This window comes from Mustela lutreola, chromosome 11 (assembly GCF_030435805.1).
Source record: "Mustela lutreola isolate mMusLut2 chromosome 11, mMusLut2.pri, whole genome shotgun sequence".
NCBI lineage: Eukaryota > Metazoa > Chordata > Mammalia > Carnivora > Mustelidae > Mustela > Mustela lutreola.
This window is the reverse complement of record NC_081300.1, coordinates 58,067,821-58,094,438: the sequence shown is the minus strand read 5'-3', so window position 1 is coordinate 58,094,438 and position 26,618 is coordinate 58,067,821. Positions and strand designations below refer to the sequence as shown.

At 40.0% G+C, this 26,618-nt stretch overlaps 1 protein-coding gene and 1 long non-coding RNA gene across 5 annotated transcripts in view; both read right to left on the bottom strand.

The window, feature by feature from the left end:
* Nucleotides 1–16,201, bottom strand: part of TWSG1 (twisted gastrulation BMP signaling modulator 1) — a 65,953-nt gene extending 49,752 nt beyond the window's left edge. Inside the window, exons 1-2 of one of the 4 annotated variants that reach the window (XM_059138858.1) lie at nt 15,911–16,201; nt 13,425–13,578 (exon numbers count right to left, since the gene is read on the bottom strand). In XM_059138858.1, the coding sequence (XP_058994841.1) occupies nt 13,425–13,547 (123 nt within the window). In that variant the 5' untranslated portion in view covers nt 13,548–13,578; nt 15,911–16,201. Of the gene's footprint in view, nt 1–13,424; nt 13,579–15,092; nt 15,283–15,340; nt 15,527–15,910 lie in introns of those variants that run through there. The other 3 variants (XM_059138856.1, XM_059138860.1, XM_059138859.1) reach the window with 3 other exon arrangements.
* A 7,152-nt stretch (nt 16,202–23,353) lies between these two features.
* On the bottom strand, nt 23,354–24,681 carry LOC131811483 (uncharacterized). Its single transcript, XR_009345955.1, has 2 exons — nt 23,714–24,681; nt 23,354–23,495 (listed from the first exon to the last, which is right to left on the bottom strand). It is a non-coding gene; the product is annotated as an uncharacterized LOC131811483 (long non-coding RNA).
* Nucleotides 24,682–26,618: the final 1,937 nt, after the last annotated feature.

Genomic DNA, 26,618 nt, shown 5'->3' with positions numbered 1-26,618 from the left:
TGAAATAACTGGCAATCCATACACAAAAGAATGAAGTTAGACACACAAAAATTAACTCAAAAAATCATAGGCCTAAATATAAGAACTAAGACTATACAATTAATAGAGGAAAATAAACAAGTAGATCTTTCTGACCTTGAATTAAGCTAATAGTTTCCTAGCCAAAACAACCAAATGCACATGCAACAAAAGAAAAAAACAGATAAATTAGACTATATCAAAGTTAAAAACTTAAAACCTATTTAAAAATTTTTGTACTGCAAATGATATCATCAGGAAAGTAAAAAGATAATCCACAGAATGAGAGAAATAATTTGCAACTAAAATTTTTGATAGGTGATTTGTACCCATAATATATATAAAGAACGTTTGTAACTCAACAATGAAAAGACAAACAAGCCAATTTAAAAATGGGCATATGGACTACTGGGCATTTACCCTGAAGATGCAAACATAGTGATCTGAAGGGGCACGTGCACCCGAATGTTTATAGCAGCAATGTCCACAACAGCCAAACTATGGAAAGAACCAGATGTCCATCAACAGATGAATGGATAAAGAGATGGTATACACACACACACACACACACACACACACACGCACACACACAATGGAATACTATGCAGCCATCAAAAACACGAAATCTTGCCATTTGCAATGACATGGATGGAACTAGAGGGTATTATGCTAAGCGAAATACATCATTCAGAGAAAGACAATTATCATATGATTTCCCTGATATGAAGAATTTAAGAGGCAGGGTTGGTGGGGGAGGGGTCATGGGAAGAAGGGAGGGAAAAAATGAAAAAGATAGGACTGCGGAGAGATAAACCATAAAAGACTCTTAATCTCAGCAAACAAACTGAGGGCTGGGAGAAGTTGAGGGTAGGGATAATAGGGTAGCTGGGTTATGGACATTGGGGAGGGTATGTACTATGGTGAGTACTATGAATTGTGTAAGACCTGTACCCCTGAAACAAATAATACACTATATGTTAATAAAAATAAATAAATAAGTAAATAAAAATGGGCATGTGGGATGCCGGGGTGGCTCAGTCTGTTAAGCATTTGCCTTTGGCTCAGGTCATGAGCCATGCACCCTGGGATTAAGTCCCACATTGGGCTCTTGCTCAGTGGGAAGCCTGCTTCTCCCTCTGCCTGGGATTTCCTCTGCTTGTGCTCTCTCACTCTTTCTCTCTCTGATAAATAAATAAATAAATAGATAGATAGATAGATAGATAGATAAATAAATGGCATAGGTTCACTAGACCCCTCACACACTGGTGCTGGGAATGTATGAAGTCGTTAGCAGTTTCTCAAAATGTTAAACAAAGAAAATATGGCCTAAAAATTCCACTCCTCAGTATATACCCAGAAGAAATGAAAATATACATCCCAATTAAAAACTTGTACATGAAAACTCATAGTAGCATTATTCGCCACAGCCAAAAAGTAAAAACAATCCAAATATTCATTAACTGATTAACAGATGAACTAAATGTGTTATATCTAAACTGTGGAATACTATTTGACCATAAAATAATGAAGTGCTGATACTTACTATAACATGGATGATTATCCATGTAAAAGAAGCCAGATATAAAAGACACATATCATATGATCCCACTCATATTAAATGTCCAAAACAGGCATACTGAAAGACAGAAAGTAGATTAGTGGTTGCCTAGGGGTTGGGAAGAGGAATGGGGAGTGACTGCTAATGGGCATGAATTTTCTTTTTAGGGTGATCAAATGTTCTAAAATTAGATTGTGGTGATGGTTGTATAACTCTGTGAATACATTAGAAACCAGTGAATCACACATTTAAATGGGTGCAATTTACAGTATTAGAATTATATTTCAAAAAAGCTGTTTAAAAAAAATGAAGACTTAGAGACTCTATCTTAAAATTACACTAACAAGAGTTCCAGGAAAAAGGGGTGGATGTTACATATAAACATAATAATAAAGGGGAATATCCCAATCTTGAGCTCAAAACAAACCTCCTGTTTCCTAAAAGAGTTTTATAAGGTGCTCATCACAATGTCCACACCAAGGATCAGGAGATGAAACTAAAGATTTCCAGAGAAAAGGAAGAAACAAAATCATCTACAGAGAATAAAAAACAGAATGGCATCAGACTTCTTATTAGCAATACAGAATGCCAGCGGCATAAAGGCAATTAGGAAATGTCTTCAAAGTTCCCAGGGGAAATAATGTAACAATTCTATATTCAGACAAATCACCAAACAGGTATAAATAAAATGAGAATAAATGTGTTTTAAAGAGATATAGCACCTACAACATTTCCTCCCAGTATTGCCTCTGTTAGAAGGTAGTCATTGGCATGTTACAATAACAAGAGAATAAATCAAGAAAGAACAAGATATGGATTCAAAGAAATAGTGGAGCCAACTTAGGAAGTAAGTGTGGATGCAGTACAGGGCAGCTTGCCTCACGCCTAGAGAGAATCAGTTACGTCTAGAAACAGCAATGTAGGAGGCTCCCTTGTGAGGGAAAAACAGATTAAGAATTTAAAACAACTTAAGATGTTAATGACTGAGGATGGAAAAATCAAGAAAGACAATTAGAAACTCAAGAAAAACAAAGTCATTCAAGGAAGGAAATGTAATCATAGTGCCCTGCGTGACCATTCAGTCGATAATAATTATACATTACAGAATAAACATGGCTTATTGATTGTCAATTTTAGAATATATCTGTAAATAAAGCATGGAAGATTCGAAGTAGTTACAAAACAAAGAACTAAGGTTAATAATATTTATGGTTCTAGCACTTACATGCTAGCAACTGATCTAGGTACTCTTTATCTAATCCTCACAATATCCCTACACAGTAGGTATGGTTATTATCACTATTTCACAGATGAGGAATTTGAGGCACTGAAACATTAACTCTCTTGACTAAGGTCAGGTAGCTTGTACATCACAGAACTGGTTTCAAATTCAGGCAGTCTGGTTTCAGAGTTCATGCTCTTAAGTCTTATACTAAGTGCCTTCAGAATATAGATGTTATCAAGTTTGACGATATAAAAGTTAAAGTATAGGTCATATCCCATTCCCCATAGACTTTGAGACAGCCATCAGAAGTTACTCCAAAAGCAGAAAATTCTGAGGGCAGTATTCACAGATGCAGAAAAACCCCAAAACTGATTCCCTTGCTTTCCGCAATACTTAATGTGGTGATAAATGGTAGTCACATGCACAGTTCTTAAAAATTTTACTCTGTCGGGACGCCTGGGTGGCTCAGTTGGTTGAGCAGCTGCCTTTGGCTCAGGTCATGATCCCAGCGTCCTGGGATTGAGTCCCACATCGGGCTCCTTGCTCCGCAGGGAGCCTGCTTCTTCCTCTGACTCTGCCTTCCACTCTGCCTGTGCTCGCTCTCGCTTGCTCTCTCTCTGACAAATAAATAAATAAAATCTTTAAAAAAAAAAATTATACTCTGTCTACTGCTAAATAAATAAGTAAATAAATACAATTTTAAAAGAAAAAAGGAGGTCTACTGATATCCTTCTCTTATAGCAGGACTCAAGAGATAGTGGGTTTTTAAAAAAATATTTCATTTATTTATTTGAGAGAGAGCACAAGCAGATGGGAGAGGAAGAGGGAGAAGTAGGCTTCCTGATAAGCCGGGAGCCCAACCCAAGACTCCTTCCCAGGATCCTGGGTTCAGGGCCTGAGTGGAAGGCAGACACTTAAGTGACTGGACCACCCAGGTGCCCCAAGAGATAGTGTTTTTTAAAGATTTTATTTATTTATTTGACAGACATCTCAAGTAGGCAGAGAGGCAGGCAGAGAGAGAGAGGAGGATGCAGGCTCCCTGCTGAGCAGAGAGCCCGATGTGGGGCTTGATCCCAGGACCCTGAGATCATGACCTGAGCCGAAGGCAGAGGCTCAACCCACTGAGCCACCCAGGCGTCCGAAGAGATAGTGTTTTTAAATGATACGATAGAACAGAAAGGTTTAAGTACATTGTAGAAACTGAAAAGAGAGAGAACCATGAGAGAAACTAAAAACAGGGTTTTTAGCAGGGTAGGAGTATGCGGAGGAAAGAATGGTAAGTAAGCCATGTCCTAACCTAATACAACAGAAAGACAGTTTAGATACATAATCTAGAAATGGAAGTTAAAAAGCAGTAGTAGAAGCATATTATTTAACCGTATGGCTAAAAAAAGCAACAACAGTAAAAGAAGTAAAAGTGGAAGCTATTACTTGGAAGATTAAAAGTAGTTCAACCTGAATAACAAAATGAAGAGTAGACAGAATTACTCAAGGGATTATTTTTCACTATGTATCTTTCCAACAATTTGACTTTTTTTTTTTTAAGATTGAATTTATTTAAAGACCACAAGTGGGGGGTGGGGCAGAGGGAGAAGCAGACTCACCCCTGAGCTGGGAGCCGGGATGTGGGGCTTGATCCCAGAACCCTGAGTTCATGACCTGAGCCAAAGGCAGCTGCTTAAACAACTGAGCCATCCAGGCTCACACAATTTGGCTTTTTAAAAAAGAGTCCTGCAAGAACTACAGTCAGAAAACAAATAACAAAATGGGAATAAGTACGTACCTATCAATAATTTCTTTAAATGGAATCGGACTAAATGCTTCAGTCAAAAGACAAAGGGTGACTGAATGTACAAAAAAAACAAGACACATCTACATGCTGTTTATAAGAGACTTATGTCAGACCTAAAAACACATAAAGACTGAACACGAAGGTACAAAAACACATTCACCATGCCAGTGAAAATGAAGAAAACAAAACAAAACCTGGAGTAGCAATACCTGTATCAGACAAAACAGATTTTAAAACAAAGACTATAGAGGGGTGCCTGGGTGGCTCAGTCAGTTGAGCCCCTGACTTGTGGTTTTGGCTCAGGTCATGATCTCAGGGTTGTGAGATCAAGCTCTGTGTGGGGCTCTATGCTCAGCACAGGGTCTGCCTGAAAGTCTCTCTCCCTCCCTCTCGCCCTCCCCCTGCTTGCGCTCACACGCTCTCTCTCTCAAATAAATTAATTTTTTTAAAAAGACTGTAGCAAGAGACAAAGAGTACTACACAATGACAAAGGGATCAATCAAACAAGATGTTATAACAATTAAAATATCTATGCACCTAACACACGAAGAGGAGTACCTAAGGCACGAAGCAAGTATTAACAGATATTAAGGGAGAAACTGATGGCAATACAATACAATAATAATAGGGACTTTAACATCCCACTTACATCAATGAGTAGATCATCCAGACAGAAAATCAATAAGGAGAGGCACCTGGGTGGTTCAGTCAGTTAATTGTCTGCCTTCAGCTCAGGTCATGATCCTGGTGTCCTGGGACTGAGCCCCATGTTGGGTTCTCTGTTCAGCAGGGATCTGCTTCTCCTTCTACCCCTCTCCTGACTGAAAGTAAGAAAGCTGGGGCGCTTGGGTGGCTCAGTTAAGTGTCTGCCTTTGGCTCAGGTCATGGTCCCAGATTCCTGGGATCGAGGTCCACATCAGGCTCCCTTCTCAGTACAAAGCCTGCTTCTCCCTCTCCCACTCCCCCTGCTTGTGTTCCCTCTCTCACTGTATCTCTGTCAAATAAATAAAATCTAGCAGAAATAAGGAAGGAAGGAAGAAAGGGAAGGAGGGAAGAAATAAATCAACAAGGGACAGTGGCTTTGAACAATACATTAGACCAGAAGGACCTAACAGACATACATAGAACCCTCCATCCAAAAACAGCAAAATATACCTTCTTTCCAAGTATACAATCTCCAGAAGAGATTACATGTTAGGCCATAAGACAAATATCAATAAATTTAAAAAGACTGAAATCATATAAAACATCTTTTCCAACCACAATGAAAACTAGAAATCAATCATAAGAAATAATTCTGGAAAAACCACAAACACATGGGAGCTAAATAACATGCTATCAAACAACAGATGGGTCAACCATAAAAATCAAAGAGGAAATAAAAAAATACATGAAGACAAATGGAAATGAAAATACAACAGTCCAAAATCTTTGGGATGCAGCAAAAGCAGTTCAAAAAGGGAAGTTTATAGCGGTATAGCTCTATTACAGGAAACCAAAAAATCTCAAATAAACAACCTAACCTTACAACTAAAGGAGATTAAAAAAAAAAGACAAAGCCCGAACCTAGAAAAAGGAAGGATACAATAAAGATTAGAGCAGAAATAAATAAAATGGAGAGAAAAAGCATAATAGAAAACATCAATGAAACCAAGAGGTGGTTCTTCAAAATAAAAATATCTTCAAGATAAAATAGATAAACATTTAGTCATACTCATCAAGAGAAAAAAATAGGGAGGGCTCAAATAAAATCAGAAATAAAGGAGGATAAATAACCAACACCAGAAAAATATAAAGTATTATAGTATCATGAAAACTTGTATGCCAACAAATTGGACAACTTGAAAAGAAACTGATAATTTTCTAGAAATGTACAATCTTCCAAAACTGAATCAGAAAGAAATAGAAAAATCGAACAGACCTATTACTACAAAAGAAATTGAAACAGTAATCAAAAAAACTCCCAATGAACAAAGGTTCAGGACCAGTCAGCTTCATAAGGGAATTTTACCAAGTATTTAAAGAAACATTGGGGCTCCTGGATGGTTCCGTTAGTTAATCATCTGACTTCAGATCAGGTCATGATCTCAGGCTCCCCACTCAGCAGGGAGTCCGCTTGAAGATTCTCTCCCTCTGCATACCCACTCCCTCTTAAATTTAAAAAAAAAAAAAAAAAACTAAAGAAAAAGTAAAGAAGTGTTAATACCTATTCTTCTCAAACTACTCCAAAAAACAAAAAAAAGAAAACTTCCAAATTTATTCTATGAGGCCAGTATCACCCTGGTATCAAAACCAAAGTCACCACAAAAAAAGAGAACTACAGGCCAATATTTCTAATGAATATAGATGCAAAAATCCTCAACAAAATACTAGCAAACCAAATTCAACAGTACATTAAAAAACTAATTTACCACAGTCAAGTGGGATTTAGTCCAAGGATGCATGGGTAGATCAGTATTTGCAAATTAATCAACATGATACATCACATCAGCACGAGGAAGGTTAAAAGCAATATGATTACTTCAGTAGATGCAGAAAAACCACTGGACAAAGAACATTCATGATAAAACTCCAGAAAGTAGGTTTAGAGAGAACATGCTCCAATGTAAAAGGAGCCACATATGAAAAATCCCACAGCTAACATCATACTCAATAATGAAAAGTTGAAAGCTTTTCCTCTAAGATCAGGAACAAAACAAGGAGGTCCACTCATTACTTTTGTTCAACATGATACTGGAAGTCCTACCTTCAGGATTCAGACAAGAAAAATAAATAAAGGCATCCAAATTGGTAAAGAAGAAGTAAAACACACCCTTTGCAGATGGCATGATACTATATATAAGAAACCCTAAAGACTTCACCAAAAAACTTCTAGAACTGATAAATGAATTCTATAAAGTTGCAGGAGGCAAAATTAATAAACAGAAATCTACTGCATTTCTGTACACCAATAATAAAGTAGCAGAAAGTAAGAAAATAACCCCACTTACAGTTGCAGAAAATGATAGCTAAGAATAAATTTAACCCAAGCAGGTGAGGAACCTATACTCTTAAAACTATAATACACTAATGAAAGAAATTGAAGATAATACAAAGAAAGGGAAAGACATGCCATGCTCATGGAACAAATATTGTTAAAATGTCTATACTGCCCAAAGTAATTTTATATTTAAAACAACCCCTATCAAAATATCCATGGCATTTTTCACAGAACTAGAACAAATAATACTAAAATCTGTATAGAACTACAAAAGATCCTGAATAGCCAAAGCAATCTTGAGAAAGCAAAGCTGGCAGGCACCACAATTCCAGACTTAATGTTATATTACAAAGCTGTAGCAATCAAAACAATACTGTATTGGCACAAAAACAGACACATGCATCAATGAAAGAGAAGAGAGCCCAGAAAGAAACCCACATCTATATGGTCAATTAGTCCATGACAAAGAAAGCAAGAATATGCAATGGGGAAAAGACAGTTCCTTGGATACAGTGTTGGAAAAACTGGACAGCTACATGTGAATGAAATTGGACCACTTTCTTATACCCTACATAAAAATAAACTCAAAAGGATGAAAGGTCTAAAAATTACACCTGAAGCCATAAACTCATAAACAGGCAATAACATCTTGGACATTGGTCTTAGCAATAGTTTTCTAGATATTTCTCCTGAGGCAAGGGAAACAAAAGCAAACTAGTGGGACTACACCAAAATAAAAAGTTTTTGTACAGTGCAAGAAAACATCAAAAAAAAAAAATAAGGAACTTAGTGAATGGGAAAAGATATTTCCAAATAATATATCTGATAAAGGGTTAGTATCCAAAACATAAAGAACTTATACAACTCAACACCAAAAAGACAAATAATCAAATTAAAAATGGGCAGAGGACCCGAAAAGACATTTTTCCAAAGAAGACATACAGATGGCCAACAGACACATGAGATGATGTTCGACATGACTAATCAGGAAACTACAAATCAAAACCACAGTGAGGTATCCCTTCATACCAGTCTGAAAGGCTAACATCAAAAAGACAAGGAATAAGAAGTGTTGGCAAGGATGTGGAAAAAAAGGAACCATCATGCACTGGTGGGAATGTAAGTTAGTGCAACCACCGTAGGAAACAGTATGGAGGTAACTCAAAAAATTAAAAATAGAAATACATATGATACCATATAATCCAAATACCCAAAGAATAGGAATACACTAATTTGAAAAGATACATGCTATGTTTCTTGCAGCATTACTTATAATAGCCAAGATACAGAAGCAACCCAAGTGTCCAAAATAGATGAATGGATAAAGAATAGTGTATACATGCACACATGCACATACACAAAAACAAACATACACACATACACACACACGCGCGCGTGCGAAGGAGTATTACTCGGCCATAAAAAAGAATGACATCTTGCCATTTATGATAACATGGACAGACCTAGAAGGTATTATGCTATATGAAAAGAGTCAAACAAAGAAGACAAATACCATACAATTTCACTTATATGTGGAATATTAAAAATAAGACAAACATTCTTAAATATAGAAAATGAACTAATGGCTGTGGGGGAGGAGGGATGGGGAAAATACATAATGGAGATTAAGAGGTATATTTATAAACTTCCAGGTATAAAATAAGTAAGCCACAGAGATGGAAAATACTGTGTAGGGAATATAGTCAATAATACTGTAATAACAGGAGTGCCTAGGTGGCTCAGTTGGTTAAGCATCTGCCTTTGGCTCAAGTCATGATCCCGGGGTCCTGAGATGGAGCCCTGAGTCAAACTCCTTGCTCAGTGGGGAGTCTGCTTCTCCCGTTCCCTCTGCCCCTCCTCTCTTCTTGTGTGCGCGCATGCTCTCTCTCTCTCTCTCAAATAAATAAAATAAAATCTTTTAAAAAATAATACTGGTAACTACACTTATACATACATACTTATGTATGTATGTATATTTGTGTATGTATTTATGTATATATGTATGTATACATACAAAAATAATACACGGTAACTACACTTAATCATAGTGAGCACTGAGTAATGTTTAGAATTGTCAAATCAACATGCTGTTGAACTTGAAACTAATGTAACATTGTATGTCAATTATACTTCAATTAAAAAAAGAGAAATGCCTTTCTTACTCTAATTTTTAAAAAGGAGAATATTTAACATATAATAGTTGGTTTCTTTCTTTACAACTACATAAAACTAGAAGGAAACTTTGAGATCACCTACCCAGCCAATCTATTTTACACTAAATGTGTATGTATTTTCCAAAAATGTCCATGTCATTTTATGCCACACGCTCTTTTTATGCTCCTCCATCAGAAGTAGGCCTATGTTCCCTCTACCTAAATCCAGGTGGACCTATGACTATGGTGCAAGTAGTATTTAACCTCTAAGGTGAGACCATAAAAGGCAATACATATTCCTCTAGCGCTTTCATGAATCTTGGGAGCTCTGAGCCAGTATGTATGTCATCTAGCTAGTCTTAAACCAGGACACCAGAGGGGTCATCTAGAGAGATGACTGAGAAAGTTAGTGAGTGAGAGAGAGACGGACAGAATGAGAGAGCTGAGGAATCTTTCTAGCCCAGGTGTTAGACTTATCAGTGAGCCATCAGATTTGTGAGATCCAGTACAATACCCACTAGTCACATGTAACTATTTACATTTCAATTAATTAAAACCAAATTAAATTTAAAAACCTATTTTTCAATCACACAAGTCATATTTCAAGTGCTCAATAGCCTTATGGGACTAGTTTCTACTGCACTGGACAGGGCAGATGTAGACTGTTTCTATCATTATAGAAAGTTCTAGGGAATGGTGCTGCTTCAGATAACTCCAGGCCTCCGCTTTCAGGTTGCCCTAGTGCTGTGTGGAGCAGAGATGGGTTACTTACCAGGCCCTACATAGTGCAAATTCATGGGCAAAATCAACTTTGGTTTCAGCCACTGATTTTTGGGATGATTACATAGCCATAGTAAAAGGAATTCAAGGAAAATAAAGGTCTGAATGTGAAATAATCTGCTGGAGTTTTGGAGACCACAAAATCAGTCAAATGATGGAACTGATCATATTTTACTTCAATGTCCAGTAAGTGTTTATGACTAAATGAATAAGAAAATCCCCAATTCTTGAACCCACAATAATTTTAGCTTCAAATACTCTGCCACTATGCACCAGAAGTATTGTCTCTACCACTCCAGAAAAATATTTGATGATTCCTGGTTCTGAAGGAACAAAAGGAACCTTAAAAAATGTTAGCATCACTGAATTAATGGTAAAGAAAACAAGTCCTAGCTTCTTTCCAATGAATTCAGTAAAGTCACCATTTAACAGGTAAAGGTCACTCAATTTTCCAGTTTTTACACTCAAAATAGTCTTTACTTTTTGAACTACTGTATATTACATATTTTTAAAATTAACTAACTAATATTATAAAAGATTCTATTTATTTACTTGAGTTGGAGTGCACACAAGTCGGTGGGGAGGGGCAGAGGGACAAGCAGACTCCCCACTGAGTGGGGAATGGGATGCAGGGCATAATCCCAGAACCCTGAGATCATGACCTAAGCTGAAGGCAGACGTTTAACCAACTGAGCCACCAAGGTGCTCCTACGTATTTTTAAATTTAAAAGCAAAAGAAACAAACTGAAAACCTTTGAGGGTATTCACCAATATTAACCAAAAGCTATCTTTTAAAATACTCCTTTACCAAGCAAATTATTTTAATAAAATCCAATTTTTTAATTACTTGAACTAATAGAAATTATAGATTTGGAGTCAAAAATAATGTGGGATTTAAGTGAAATTCTACCTGAACATGAACGTAGCAATTATTTTGATACTTTTTTTTTTTTTTTAATAATAATGAAGCTACACTGAAGCAACATGGGAAGTGGCACAGCTTCCCCATCAGCCCAGAGGACAAAGCTAGACTTCATGTACTGACTACAGAATTTTTTGCCAGCATGAGCCTAAGCAGACTTGCCATAACAAGATTTCCAGGTATAAAATTAGAGGATATTTAAGATTACTGAAAATTCTTTTTAAGATTATTTGTTTTTTGTGGGGTTTTTTTGTTTGTTTTTTTAGTAATCGCTACTAAAAAGCCCCAGTGTGGGACTCAAACTCACAACCCCGAGATCAAGTGTCTCACGGTCTTCCAATGGAAACAGCCAGGCACCCCTTAAATTGCGAACGGCTGTGTTTTAGAGTTCTTATCTTTAAGATGTAGATATTAGGGGCGCCTGGGTGGCTCAGTGGTTAAATCCTCTGCCTTCGGCTCAGGTCATGATCTCAGGGTCCTGGGATCGAGCCCCACATCGGGCTCTCTGCTCAGCGGGGAACCTGCTTCCTCCTCTCTCTCTCCCTGCCTCTCTGCCTACTTGTGATCTCTGCCTGTCATATAAATAAATAAAATCTTTTAAAAAAAAAGATGTAGATATTAGAATTATGATAAAACAGTATCAAGAATTTGCCTAAAATTAAGACATAGCTGGGGTGGGCAGTGTAGAGGAACAGAGGTGAAACATAGGTAGGCCTGAGTTAATGACTGCTGGGATTGCCCTTCATTATACTCCTCCCTTCTATTTATGCCTAAAAAATGTCCACGGTGAAAAAAATAAAAACAAACCAACCAACATACTTGTCTATTTCAATGTTTTGGTGTGATAGGCAAAGTCAAGGGTAAAGAGAGTATGAGATAATGACAAACTACACTCAGATAAAGACCAGGCTTCCTAGGATCTCAACTATTAATGAGAAGGACCAAAATGTTCCAAATAAATACAAAATGCCTCAAATCTATAAAAATCATTATCGTAGTACATACATAAAACTGCTCCATGTGGGAATTAGAGCTGACTCATACCTTACACAGAATTCTAATATGTGTGGTTACCAGATTTCTTAGCCAACAGCCAAAAATTAAAAGGGAGGCTAATAAATACAGACAACACACAAAGGCACAAGACTGCTGATGGTCTTACAGGATGAGAAAAAAGAGAATGGCTATATAAGATGTGAAGTTCACCACTAATTAACACAACTTTATGGAGTAATAACCAGTATGGTTAGTGGGAAGGCCACAGGCTCCTTTAATGGAGTTAAAGACTGTTCTACAGTCACTTACTAGCTATTGGAACCTAACAAAATTACTTAACCTCACTTTTTTCTCCAGAAAAATAAGAGTGGTATCTACATCACGAGGCTCATCCAGATGACTGAAAGAGAGATACTGTCAAGTATTTTGAAAGCAGGTTCTCCACAATTGCAGCCAACAATGTACCTGCAACCTTGTGAAAGACCATGCGCTGGAACCACCCATTTCAACTGCTCCTAGACTCCCAACCCCCAGACACTGCATGACATAAATGTTTATGGCATTAAGTTGCTACATTTGGGATAACCTGTTGCACAGAATAGACACTATTACTTTATATAAGCGAACGATTATTATTTGATTAGCTAAATTTTTCCCTAAATACATTAATTGAGCTTCTTTGGTATATAAACTAGATAATACAAGGAAACCCTTTATCCGAATGGAGCGCTCATCACTTTGTAATGGCATATTTATGAAGCTGGATATTATTTTCAGCACCAAACTTCTTGAATCTGACCTTGGGAATATGCAAGAAAACTATGGAGGTAAAAACTCAGACCAGTGTGTCATGATTCAGTACCTCAGAAGCCGACTGAACACTTGGGCCTTACACTGTATGTCTGTGCGCGTGCACACATACACACACACTATATATGTATATATGCACTCTTTATCTCTTCTACATTTTAATATTAATAAAAAGTATACTTAATCCTACCTGAATGAGGCATTTGCTCACATCACTAGCACAGAGTGCTTTGTTACAACTCAGTGACACAGGGACCCATGTCAGGAACACCAGGATGGCTAGAGTAAGCATAACACCACAGTGTGTCTTCATGTTTCTTCAGGGATGATCAACTCCCAGGAAGCTAAACAAACAAACAAGAAGAAAAAAAGCTTTAATTCAAAGGCAAGGGCTAGGTTAAGAACAGATACAGAAATGAAAAGCAAAACAAACCAAGACTCATTGTTTGTGTTAAAAGACTTCTGAGTGATCATTTAAAGGACATTCTCAATGAATGATGAAACATTCAAAACAAACTACAATTTTTGTATGGTAAGGTCTTGCCAGCCAACTCCAAATATATATATATATACACACACACATATATATATATATATACATATAATATGTATATATATATAATATGTATAAAAAACCACCAGGTTACTGAGGCAAATAACTAGTTTTAATACTGCACCACTACTCCTCACCTTTAGTTTTAGGCCCATTTTGCAACTTTAAACTCATATTTAAAACTATTAATACTGTATCATAATTTAAAACATTCAACAAATTTTTAAAACACAAATTATTCTAATGATTATTTATGACTATTTCATTTTATCTCTTAACATAATTAACCAGAATGAAGCAGCTCAGAGAAAGCAGTTGGCAGTCATTCCTTAAATAACCCAGCAAATAACAAAGGGGATAGTAAATTATTAATTGCATTAAGAACTCGAGTAATTTATTAAAATGTGAAGATATTCTTTGAATTCTACACCATAGGTACCACAGATTCTTCAACGTTATTAATAAGATAGTACACTTTGAAAAAAAGAAGGAAAAAGACCTGAAAAAATCCTGATAGTAGTTAAACAACCAACATGGTTATTAAGCTTTTTAAAAAGATACAACTTCTTGGCATTAAAACAAACCCTCCCCAAGATAGAATCAAGTAAAATAAATGACTACTGATGTTGGATATATAAAAGGTGAGTTTATAGGCCTTTTATGATTACTATAAACGTTTATCCTAAGTATTATAAAGCACAATAAAGCAAAACAATAAGAAGGTGGAAAGAATAAAGGGCTTTGTACCCAGTATGACTCAATTTAGAAAGAGAAAGCCCTGGTGATTGATACTGAGGCCCACAAAGTATTCCCAAAGACCGTTAGTAGCCCAATTTTCTAATTGATTTAACAGCATTAACTAATGAATGTATTTAATACTAAGTCGTATGATTTCTGGTGCATATTCGTGGAGGCCAAAGAAGGTATTTCAAAAAGTGATTTTTATCGAGAAGTAGTTTTCATCCTACGCTCACTAAAAATGGGATTTTTTTTTTTTTTAATCTTTTATGGTTGTCTTCATACTACTCCCAAAATCTCACTGGAAAAAGTATTCAAGTAAATAATGGCAAGTACGAAGCAGGTAACAGAATTATTTAAAGGGCCTCCCTTTTTTCTTCTACGGAGTGAGGAACGGTACCGCACCGGAACTGTTTTCCTACGTCGGGACCCGCTTCTCGGGCTCGGGCGACCTGTGTGTGGTCCCCAAGGGGGACGGCACTGACAGCAGCCTTTGTGCCGCTGCACCGAGCCCCTGGCTGCCGGTGAGGAGGCAGAGGCCAAAGCGGCTCTTCACCCCCAACTCACCGACGCGCCGCCGAGCAGCAAGGCAGGGGAGGGGGCCTTGGAGGTGCCGCCGGCCTGCGGGCCCGCGCCCAGCACCCACCGGGCGGCACCCCCACTTTGTCCGGCGCGTAGGCGGGGCCCAGGCCGCGCGGGAGCTGCTCCGCTTCTCCCGGCCCCGACAGCCCGCCGCGGCCTCGGCCTCCAGAGGCCGGCGCTCTCGGTCCGGACCCTCCCCGGCCGCAGACCCTGCCCCGCCTGCTCCCGCTCACCGTGCGCCGCGGCGCCGCGAGACTGCCTGGCCCTTGTTCCCCCGCAGGTCCGCCGAGCCCTGGGCGAGCCGCGGGGCTGGGCGAGGGAGGCAGGCCGCGCCCCCGCGCCGTCCCTCAGCGCAGCGCCCGCGAGCCTCGGGCACCTTAAAGAGACAGGCCCGCCGCCGCCCTCCCCCCAGTTCCCCGAGGTCCCTCCGCCCGCCTTCGGTTCCCCGCTGCCGCCAGCTCCCGCCAGGAGGCGTCTCTCACTCCCGGGGCGCTCCTGTCAGCGCACGCCCTGGGCCCGCCCCTCCCTGCCTGCGTGCCCGCCCCGCCCCCATCCCCGCCCCCAGCCCGGTCCCGGCGCGGCCCGCACGAAGGCCCCACCCCCAGCTGCGGCCCGGCCCCGCTCGCGCACGAAGGCCCCGCCCCGCCCTCCGGTCACGCCCAACAGCGCTGCACTGAGAGATACCCCGCCCCTCAGAAACACCCGGTGGGTGTCTTGCCGGGGACCCACGCGCGTCTTGCCTCCGCCCTCTTCCCTGCCCCCATCTCAGGTTTCTTTGTCGCCTACCTGGGGCTGCGGCTTACCTTCCGTGAGGCCCATTCTCTGCGCCTTAGCGTGTGTTCTTCCCCGAGCCGAGAACGGGACGTGCATTAGCTCGGCTACTTCCCACGGCAACCCCTACAGACTGTATCTGTCCGGTTATGGGGATTCAAGACCCAGGCACCTAGTGGTGGAGCAGGATTCACGGGTGGAGCCCGTTACCCTTGAACTCCTGTTATCTGATGTCGGAGGCAGGATTTATTAAAAGTGCACGTTTCTGGGCTCTATCTCAGACCTACTGAAAAAGGATCTGCTAGGGTAGAGCCTTCGTTCAGCAGTTCACTAAATTTGCTGCGGCCTCAGTGAGTGCCTGACACTGTGCTTGGTACTGGAAATAGAAGAGAGGAGGTGCCGTGGGTGCTGTTCAAGGAGGCCACTGGTCCTCGGAGAGGACGGACACACGGCTACACAAATGGCTGCAGCGCACCTACCTTCCCCAGTCCTCAGAAGAGAGCTCCAGGAGCATGTATGACGCAGCACTCATTTCAGCCTGTACTTCAGAAAAATGAATTGATTCCACTGGCAATAAACACGTAGAGGAAGGTGTTCGAGAAAGATGCTCAGATCTTTCCCACAGCCCTGGGAACTTGGCATTTTAAAAAGATTTCAGGGTGATTAAGTTGCGGCGCATTGGGCTGGAGGATCCACAAGGGACTTTCCCCTTGGAAATGGTGACCTAGTGCTAAAGTCTTAAACTAGTAGTCTTAAATGCCTTACATTCCCCTTTGTGGCTTGGAAGAAAACAGAAAGAATGGAAAGTGTTGATTGGCTGAGGGGGTGGATTACATTAATGATATTAGTCCATTTTTGTAAAATAAGTAAATAAATCTGCATGTTAAAAATCATCCCTGGAAATTATCTTAAAGAAATAATTAAGAGTGTACACAAATTTAACTTTAAGGATCTTATTCTTTGGCATTCCTTACTAATGAATTATGATACTCCAGTACAATGAACTAAATCAGCTATTAAAACCAAGATTCTCCCACTTTGAATCTCAGGACCCCTTTACATTCTTGAAAAGTACTGAGGACACCAGAGACGTACTTTTATGTATATTATGTCTATCAAAACTCTGTATGTTAAAACAGAAATTTAACGCGCGGCACCTGGGTGGCTCAGTCTCTAAAGTCTCCCAGTCTTTGTGTCAGCTCAGGTCATGAACTCAGGTTGGTAAGATCAAGCCCCACATCGGGCTCCTCGCTCAGCACTGAGTCCGGCTCTGTGTGAGATTCTTTCCTTCTCCCTACTCTTCCTCCTCTACCCCTCCTTCCACCCCTGTGCATGCCTGCTCTCTCTCTTAAATAAATAAAATCTTTTTTAAAAAGAGAAATTAAAAAATATGTATTCATTGTTTCACTTAAAAATAATAGATTCTATTGTATTGGAACATGAATGACATTTTATGAAAAATAAGTACATATTCCCCAAAAAAGAAAAATGGCATTATTTTACATTTGTGCTATTCTCTTTAATGTCAAAATTAATAGAAGGCTTTGATGGGATTTTCATATCTGCTCCTGCATTTATACTGTTGCAGTATCATGTATTATGTAGCCGCTAGGAAACTACTCTAAACTTGTGACAGGAGAATGAAAAAGGCAAAGGATGTTTTAGAATTTAAATAAAAAGAGTTTGGAACTCATGAACCCCCTGAAAATGTTTTGGGACTCCTAGAGTCCCCAGATTCCACTTTGAGAACTAGTACTGCAGATGAATATTGTTGGCATGGAAAGATATTCATGATAGATCAACATTTTAAAGTAGTATATAGGGGTGCCTGGGTGGCTCATTAGGTTAGGTGACTGCCTTCAGCTCCAGTCATGATCCCAGAGGCCTAGGATCAGGCCCCTGCATCAGGCTCCTTGCTCAGTGGGGAGCCTCCTTCTCCCTCTCGCTCCACTTGCTACTCGCCTGCTTGTGCTCTGTCAAATAAATAAATAAATAAGATCTTTTAAAAAATAGTGTATATATTTTTAGAATGATTACTATTAAAATTGTGTGCACAGTTATTTTCACAGTGGGGAAAACTACTCTGTCTCCCTAGGGACAAGCATTTTAGGGGCTGGGGGTTCTGGTTTGGAACCCACAGTCCCGTTCTCAACCTCTCTACTTGGCTGACTCAGCTAAATGAGCCAATCTGGTTTTACAGATTTGAATTAAAGTGAGCCACAGCCTATCAGCCTCCCAGACTGCTCCTGTGGGAGGGAGGATCTACTGAAGTAGGAAGGTCCATTTGAAGAGAAACCTCCTTTCTCCATCATTCTCTTCCCTGCCATCCTTCCTCCTTGTTCTGCTAAGGTTCTACTGCGAAGCTATTTAAAGAATGAGAAGAAAATGGATTTCTTGGGTGTCTGGGTTAAGCGTTGTTAAGCATCAGACTCTTGATTTCTGCTCTGGTCATGCTCTCTCAAGGGTCTCTCAATAAAGAAAGAAATAAAATCTTTAAAAATAGTAATAAGTAAGTAAGTAAATATGTGAGTAAAGTCCGTTGTCATTACCTCTGTTATGAATGGTTGTTGAACCACCCAGTAAAAAGAAGAGTATTCCTCTGCATGGGAGTGGGGAGCAGGGGGGTAGGGGTGGGGGTGCTCAGGGGCTGCAGGAGACCTAGCTGACCACTGGGGAAGCTTGGAGAAGATGCTATTTCAGGAGAGATTTGCAAAGGGCTAGGAAGGACTATTGAGATATTTACAAAGCATTCTCAAAAGCCCCTAAAGCTTCCCCAAATTCAGTGTATACATGTGGCTCATTGTTGCTTACCAAATTAGGTCCAAACTCTGTAGCTTATTTATTTAAAATATTTATTATTTTCTTTTCATTGCCCTTTTGTCCCCTTCTCATCGTGCATGTAATACATGCAAGCTGGGGAAAATTTTTAAACTATGGAACTTCATAATGAGTGCCTTTTGCCATTTTAACCCCCAGTGATTGCTCCTAGTTTCGTGTATATTTCTTCTTTTTTTAGTCACATACACTAACATATATTTGCGACAAACGAAATTATGTTAAGAATACTTCACTACAGGGGCGCCTGGGTGGCTCAGTGGGTTAAGCCGCTGCCTTCGGCTCAGGTCATGATCTCAGGGTCCTGGGATCGAGTCCCGCATAGGGCTCTCTGCTCAGCAGGGAGCCTGTTTCCTCCTCTCTCTCTCTCTGCCTGCCTCTCTGCCTACTTGTGGTCTCTCTCTGTCAAATAAATAAATAAAATCTTTAAAAAAAAAAAAAAAGAATACTTCACTACAATTTCCATTTTTCCACTTAGCTTATCTAGAACATCTTTTCACACCAATATATGCAGATCTTTTTTGATGTCACACAAATCTTCTGCATAAGCTAAGCAGGTCTATTTTCACACTTTGTATTTTTCCCATCTTGTATTTCTGCACATTCTTCTTTTTGCTCAGGACAGAATTCTTACTTTTTTTTCTAGCTACGCAGTTCCTATCCACTCTTGGAAGCCTGTTCAAGTATCACTCTATACAGATATCAAAAATCATCTTCCATAACTCAACACAGTGCCTGGCACATAGCAGGTGAATGAATTGATTAGAGGAATGACTTCCCTGGCTAAAGTCCCCAATTGCTTCTGAGCTCCCAAAGCATTTATTTGCACTGACATTTCCCTATTAATGTATATGTGTTCTGTTTCCTTAACTAATTTTTTTTTTTTTTTAAAGATTTTATTTATTTATTTGACAGAGAGAAATCACAAGCAGGCAGAGAGGCAGGCAGAGAGAGAGGAGGAAGCAGGCTCCCTGCTGAGCAGAGAGCCCGATGCGGGCCTCGATCCCAGGACCCTGAGATCATGACCCGAGCTGAAGGCAGCGGCCTAACCCACTGAGCCACCCAGGCGCCCTCCTTAACTAATTTTAGAAGCTTCTTTAGGGCAGGAATCATATCATCAATGTCTCATTCCTCTGTGTGCAGGGATTCTCTGGCTCTTGGAAGATCCACAAAAACTAGAACCAATGGTCTCACCTGTAGTAGCCAAAATGACAACAGTAACGAAGATGTGAAAACAATTAGTGAAAAAGATAAGGATGCATAGAGTTGAGAGCTTAATGGTTACTTTAAGAAACAAGGAAAAGCAGGGCATCTAGGTGGCTCAGTACGTTAAGCAAAGTGGCTCTAGGTTTTGGCTCAGGTCCCGCCTGATCTCATGGGTGGTGAGAGTCCGCAGGCCCGTGAAGCAGGGAGAGTCTGCTTGAGTTTCTCCTCTTCTGCCCTTCCCTCCCACTCCTGCATGTGCCTGCGTGCTTTCTGTCTCAAATAAATAGATACATCTTTTTTTTTTTTTTTTAAGATTTTATTTATTTATTTGACAGGCAGAGATCACAAGTAGGCAGAGAGGCAGGCAGAGAGAGGGGGAAGCAGGCTCCCTATGGAGCAGAGAGCCCGATGCGGGGCTCGATCCCAGGACCCTGGGATCATGACCTGAGCTGCAGGCAGAGGCTTTAACCCCCTGAGCCACCCAGGCGCCCCTCAAATAAATAGATACATCTTTAAAAAAAGAAAAGGAAGGAAGAGGGAGGGAAGGAGAGAGGGAGGAAGGAAAAGAAAGAGAAAAAAGAAAGGGAGGAGGGAAGGAAGGGAAGAAAGGAAGGAAGGAAAGAAAAAGGAAAAGAGAAAGAAAGAAAGAAAGAAAGAAAGAAAGAAAGAAAGAAAGAAAGAAAGAAAGAAAGAAAGAAAGAGAGAAGGCAGGGAGAGAGAAAGGAAGGAAGGAAGGAGGGAAGGTCGGTCCCTGGGTGGCTCAGTTGTTAAGCGTCTGCATTTGGCTCAGGTCAAGACCTCAGGGTCTTGGGAATCTTGGGGTCGAGCCCTGCGTCAGGCTCCCTGCTCAGCTGGAAGCCTGCTTCTCCCCTTCCCACTCTCCCTTCTTCTGTTGCCTCTCTCACTGTATTTCTCTTGGTCAAATAAATAAATAAGATTTTTAAAAGGAAGGGAGGGAGGAAAGGAAGGAAGGGAGAAAGAAGAACAGAGATTGGTGTTTGGAATAATCAGACTTCTGGAGGCTTAGGCTTGGTCTAAAGGGCAGTTCAGACTTGAAGGGGGCAGAGAGGGGGACTTGGGGGTGAAGGTGAAGGGAGGTGAGTGAGCAGAGGAGGGCTGGCTTGGAGGAGGAGTGTCCTAGCAGCAAACCACCCAGGACAGCCTCAGTCCCTCAGTCCTCAGAGCCATACCACCTTATAAGAGAGGAACGGCAAGTACCTAGGAACTTAATGCTGTCTCTGTGTGTCAAAAGTCATTTAAGATAAAATTGACCATTCTAACCACTTAAAAGTATACAGTTTGGTGGCATTCAGTAGTCACAATGTTAAGCAACCATCACCACTATCAAATTCAGGGACATTTCTCTCACCTTAAAAGGAAACCCAATACCCATTAAGCAATCCTGCAACCCCTGCCCCACCTTGCCAATCACTAGTCTCTTCTGTCTCTATGGGTTTGTCTCTTCTGGACATTTCAGATAAATGGATTCAGATAATATGTGGCCTTTCTATCTGGGTTTTTTCAGTTGGCATTACATTTTCTTTTCTCTTTTTAAAAAATATTTATTTGAGAGAGAGAGTGCACACACAAGCAGGGAGAGGGGCCGAGGGAGAGGGAGAAATAGGCTCCCCTCTGAGCAGGGAGCCCATCATGGGGCTTGATTCCAGGACCCCAAGATCATGACCTGAGCAGAAAGCAGATACTTCACCAACTAAGCTACCCAGGTGTCCAGCATCTTGTCTCCCAGGCTCATCCATGTTGCAGCATCTATCAAAACTTCATTCCTTTTTGTGGCTGAGTAATATTTCATTGTATGACATACCACATTTTGTTTATCTAGTCATCAGCTGATGGACACTTGGGTGGTTTCTACTTTTGGCCATAGTGAACAGTATTGCTATAAGCATTCAGGTACAAATTTTTGTTTGAACACTTTTTTTTTCCTATTGGAGAGACAGAGTGCACGTGCACTCGAGTTGTGGGGTGGAGAGGAGCAGAGAGAGAGGGAGAGAAAATCTAAGCAGGCTCCAGCATGGAGCCCAGCACAGGGTTCGATCTCATGACACTGAGATCATGAACTGAGCTGGAATCAAGAATCAGACGCTTAACAGACTGAGCCCCCCAGGCACCCGTGAACACTTGCTTTTAATTCCTTTGTGTATATAACTAGGAGTGGAATGGGTTGTATGGTAACCAACTTGTTGGGAAACTGCACCTCAGCTTTCCATAGCAGCTGTGCCCTTTTACATTCTCACCAGCAATGTAGGAGAGCTCCAATCTCTCCACATCCTTGACGACATTCATATTTTCCATAATTTTGATTATAGGCCTCCCAGAGGGTGCATGGTATCTCATTGTAGTGGCTAATTTTTTTTTCCATATGTTTATGGCTCACTTTTTCCAGGAAGGATTGGAAGAAGTTGAGAAAAATACTAATGATGCAGGAAGGGTCAAATCATCACACAGAGAATTTGAAAGTCAGGAAAATAAGGTCAAGAGAATAACACTGGGTACAGAATGGCACTAAAATGACTTGTTGAGATGAAGGTAACAGACTGATTTTAAGCATTCTCACAGCAAACGCAAAGAAAGAAACACAACCCATCACAACATCCACGGTATTTGTAGGATAAAAATGAACTAGAAGTAATCTTTTCTTAATATTCATGCTTGAGAGAAAGTTCTCCCATGGGTTCCCATGGAAAACTGCTTTGAATGATTCAACAGAAATACGTATTGGACAAATAAGTTGAGGATCTATTGTGTGCCAAGCACTGCGCTAGGCATTGGCTATTGGCTGTTTTAAAACTTTATCTCCCATTTTTTTCTTATTGTGGTTATGTTTTCCTCTACTATACTGTACATACAGACAAATAGTTCTGTTAACATATTTATTTACTAGTTCCATTACTGCTTTTATTTCTCCTTCAATTCCTATTTTTTTCTGGTTGAGGGTCATAATTTTCTACTTCTTTACATGCCTGATCATTTTTTTTTTAAGATTTTATTTATTTGGGTGAGAGAGACAGACATAGCGACAGAGATACCAAAAGAGAGGGAGCACAAGCAGGAAGGAGAGGGAGAAGCAGGCTTCTAGCTACGCGGGGAGCCTGACATGGGACTTGATCCCAGGACCCCGGGACCATGACCTGAGCCAAAGCCACCAGGCACCCCATATGCCTGATAATTTTTCACTCTAGACATTGTAATTTTTCCATTGTTGGTTACTGTATTTTATTGTGTTCTTTTAGTGATGGATTAGGCTCAGTCATGTAATCGAGCTACCTGGAATCTGTTTGATTTTTTTAAAATATATTTTTTAAGATTTTATTTTTAAGAAATCTCTACACCCAACGTGAACCTCAAACAACCCAGAGATCAAGAGTCATATGCCCTCCTACCAACTGAACCAGCCAGGATCCCCTGATTTGATCTTTTTTTTTTTTTTTTTAGATTTTATTTATTTATTTATCTGACAGAGAAAGAGCACAAGCAGGGGAGGCAGCAGGCAGAGGGATAGGAAGAAGCAGACTCCCCACGGAGCAGGGAGCCCGATTTGGGCCTCAATCCTAGGACCTCGGGGCGCCTGGGTGGCTCAGTGGGTTGGGCCGCTGCCTTCGGCTCAGGTCATGATCTCAGGGTCCTGGGATCGAGTCCCGCATCGGGCTCTCTGCTCAGCGGGGAGCCTGCTTCCCTCTCTCTCTCTGGCTGCCTCTCCGTCTACTTGTGATTTCTCTCTGTCAAATTAATAAATAAAATCTTTAAAAAAAAAAAAATCTTCATGATCCTAGGACCTTGGGATCATGACTTGAGCCCAAGGCAGATGCTTAACTGACGGATCCACCAGGCGTCCCTGGTTTGATGTTTTTGAAGCTAATTTTTAGGATTGGCCAGAGGGGATTTGGGGCTTATTTGGCTTCACAAAGGCAATGCCCTCCTGAGTACTGTTTGATGCCCTGGGTATTAGATCTTTCCTCCTTGGCTGATGGGAACACAAACTATGCCCAGCCTCGTGTGAGGTCATAGGATTGTTCTGCTACTTCAACATCAATGGAAGTGGAAAACGTTTAAGAATTGTTTTTAGCATGTAAGAAGAATAAATTTTTGTGCCTCTGTTGAAAGAAAATTATGTTATAATGTAATTACTCTGCTACAGAGGTGACTAATAGGGAGAAGGCTTTGAACTATAATACAAATGAACTTTCGAATTAAAAAGCATTACCACGAGGTGCCTGGGTGCCTCAATCGTTAAGCATCTGCCTTCGGCTCAGGTTTTGATCCCAGAGTCCTGGGATCGAGCCCTGCGTGAGGCTCCCTGCTCAATGGGAAGTCTGCTTCTCCCTCTTCCACTCCCTCGCTTGTGTTCCCTCTCTCTTTGTCAAATAAATAAAATCTTAAAAAATACAATAAAAATAAAGAGCATTAACAAGCTGCCATGAAAAATTATAGTCTGTTTCCCCAAGATCAACAGGGGAAAATATTGGTGCCATCACGTAGTATTGTTCAGAATGAATACACAGAGGGGATAACTTGCTTCAGTAATTATTTCTACTCATGATTAGGAGCTTCAAGATTAGGAGAGTTGACTTTATCATAACCTACTGGAAATACGCTATATATTTGAAAGACTGCATAGAGTACAGTTCCTGAGAAAAACCTAAAATAATACTAAGAATGAGAAGAATCATATCCTTAGCATCATATATCTTGTAATATTAGATTATCAGACTGATTGCTAGGCAGTCTTCTTACCAGAGTTCAGAGTTCTATATGTGAACCCTGCCTGATCTTCACAACAATGAAGAAGTCTCATGGTGGAGAATTTCGGAAATTTTGCTACTGTGGATCTTTCTTGTTGGCTGGAACAGTCCTGTGCATAATCCAAAATAACTTAGTTTTCCATGGAGAAAAATCTAATGGCTGTGGAATTCTGAATGAAATTAGACTCATAAGCCCATTCTAAATAGTCCAGCCTAGATTTCTGAAGCTTACTTTGTCATCCATTCCATCTACCTGGGAAGTTTTTAGTTCCAACTTGTTATAATAGGGCTGGACTGAGACTATGAAGCTAGTTGAGGAGACTATCTGGGAAGATATTTGCTCCTTGGTCTAAAAGGAGCATTTCTCTGTAAGGGAAAGCAGGCATAAGAATTTATGTATTATTGTTTTAGCACAAGAATTTATCTCAGTACTAAGAGGTTCACTGAACTTTTTTTTTTTTTTTTTTGGATAAAAAAATTTGCAAAATACCTAAGTTTCTAAGAGGAATCTGGTTAATTTATGGAATGTCCATATGATTTATGTTTAATGAAATGGTAAATCATTTGCTATTAAAAAATCATGATGTGAGAGATATATAGATCATTTGATATATGTATCACACGGTACCTTTGTCAAAAGCATATCACTTTATTTAATTTTTTTAAGAAAAGATTTTATTTATTTGGCAGAGAGAGCACAACAGGGGGAGCACCAGGGAGAGAGGGAGAAGCAGGCTCCCCATTGAGCAGAGAGCCCAGTGTGGGGCTCAATCCTTGGACCCTGGGATCATGACCTGAGCTAAAGGCAGACGCTTCACTGCTAACTGAGGCCACCCAGGTGCCCCAAAAGCCTGTCACTTTAAAGAACTGACAATGTTTGTTGCCATAACGTCTGACCTTTCAAGTAAAGATTAGAATTTTGGAAAACTTGTAGTTGTCACTTAGAGCCTCACAGCTTCCGATCACTTAAAAGACATTTTTGATGAAATCAGTGGTGATATTAACAAGTATGAATTTTTGGTATTATAAAGTGAGCTCTGTCGACATTTGGAAGACACATATAACACCGTTACCCAACGTTTTCTAAAGGATCAATACATGATGTTAAAAATCATTCAGTGTTAAAAGAGCCAAAGTGCAAGACAAATAGATTTAATGTAACAGAGTTAGCAAAAGTTGATTATATAGTTTCAGATTCTACAAGGTAGCTAACTTTTAGAAACTATTTGTTGGGGCACCTGGGTGACTCAGTCTGGTAGGGGTCTGACTTCAGCTCAGGTCATGATCTCAGTGTACTGGGATAGAGTGCCACATTGGACTCCCTGCTCAGCATGGAGACTGTCCCCCTGCCCCTCTCTGCTTGAACTCTTTCTTTCCCTCATAAATGAATAAAATCTTTAACAAAAAGAAACTATTTGTTGCATTTTGATGTGGAATCAAAGAACAATGCCCACATTTGTTTGAAAATCTATTAAATATTTAAAATATTAACATATTCTCCCTCTTTCCCTATTGTGTGAAGCCATATTTTCTTCATATAAACCAAACCAAACCAAAACCAAACAAATAATAGATACAATGCATTGAGTGCAGAAGCAGATATGAAATTTTTAGATATCAAGCCCAATATTATGTAATTTGCAAAATTTAAAATAATACACTTTTCCTACTAATTTTTTTGGAAATATATTTTTCATAAAAGTATACATGAATAGGTTTAGTAATACACTTAAAAATTGTTTTTAATTTCTACTCTGGTCAGTATCAACTGATATAACACAGAAACAAAAGCTCTCAAAGTACTTTCATGACTCCAGAAACTACTCATTAAGAAAAAATGGAAAGGCAGGCCACAGACTAGGTAAAAACACTCAGGACAACATATCTGACCACAGGGCTTATACACAGAATATATAAAGAAATCCTACAAATCAGCAAT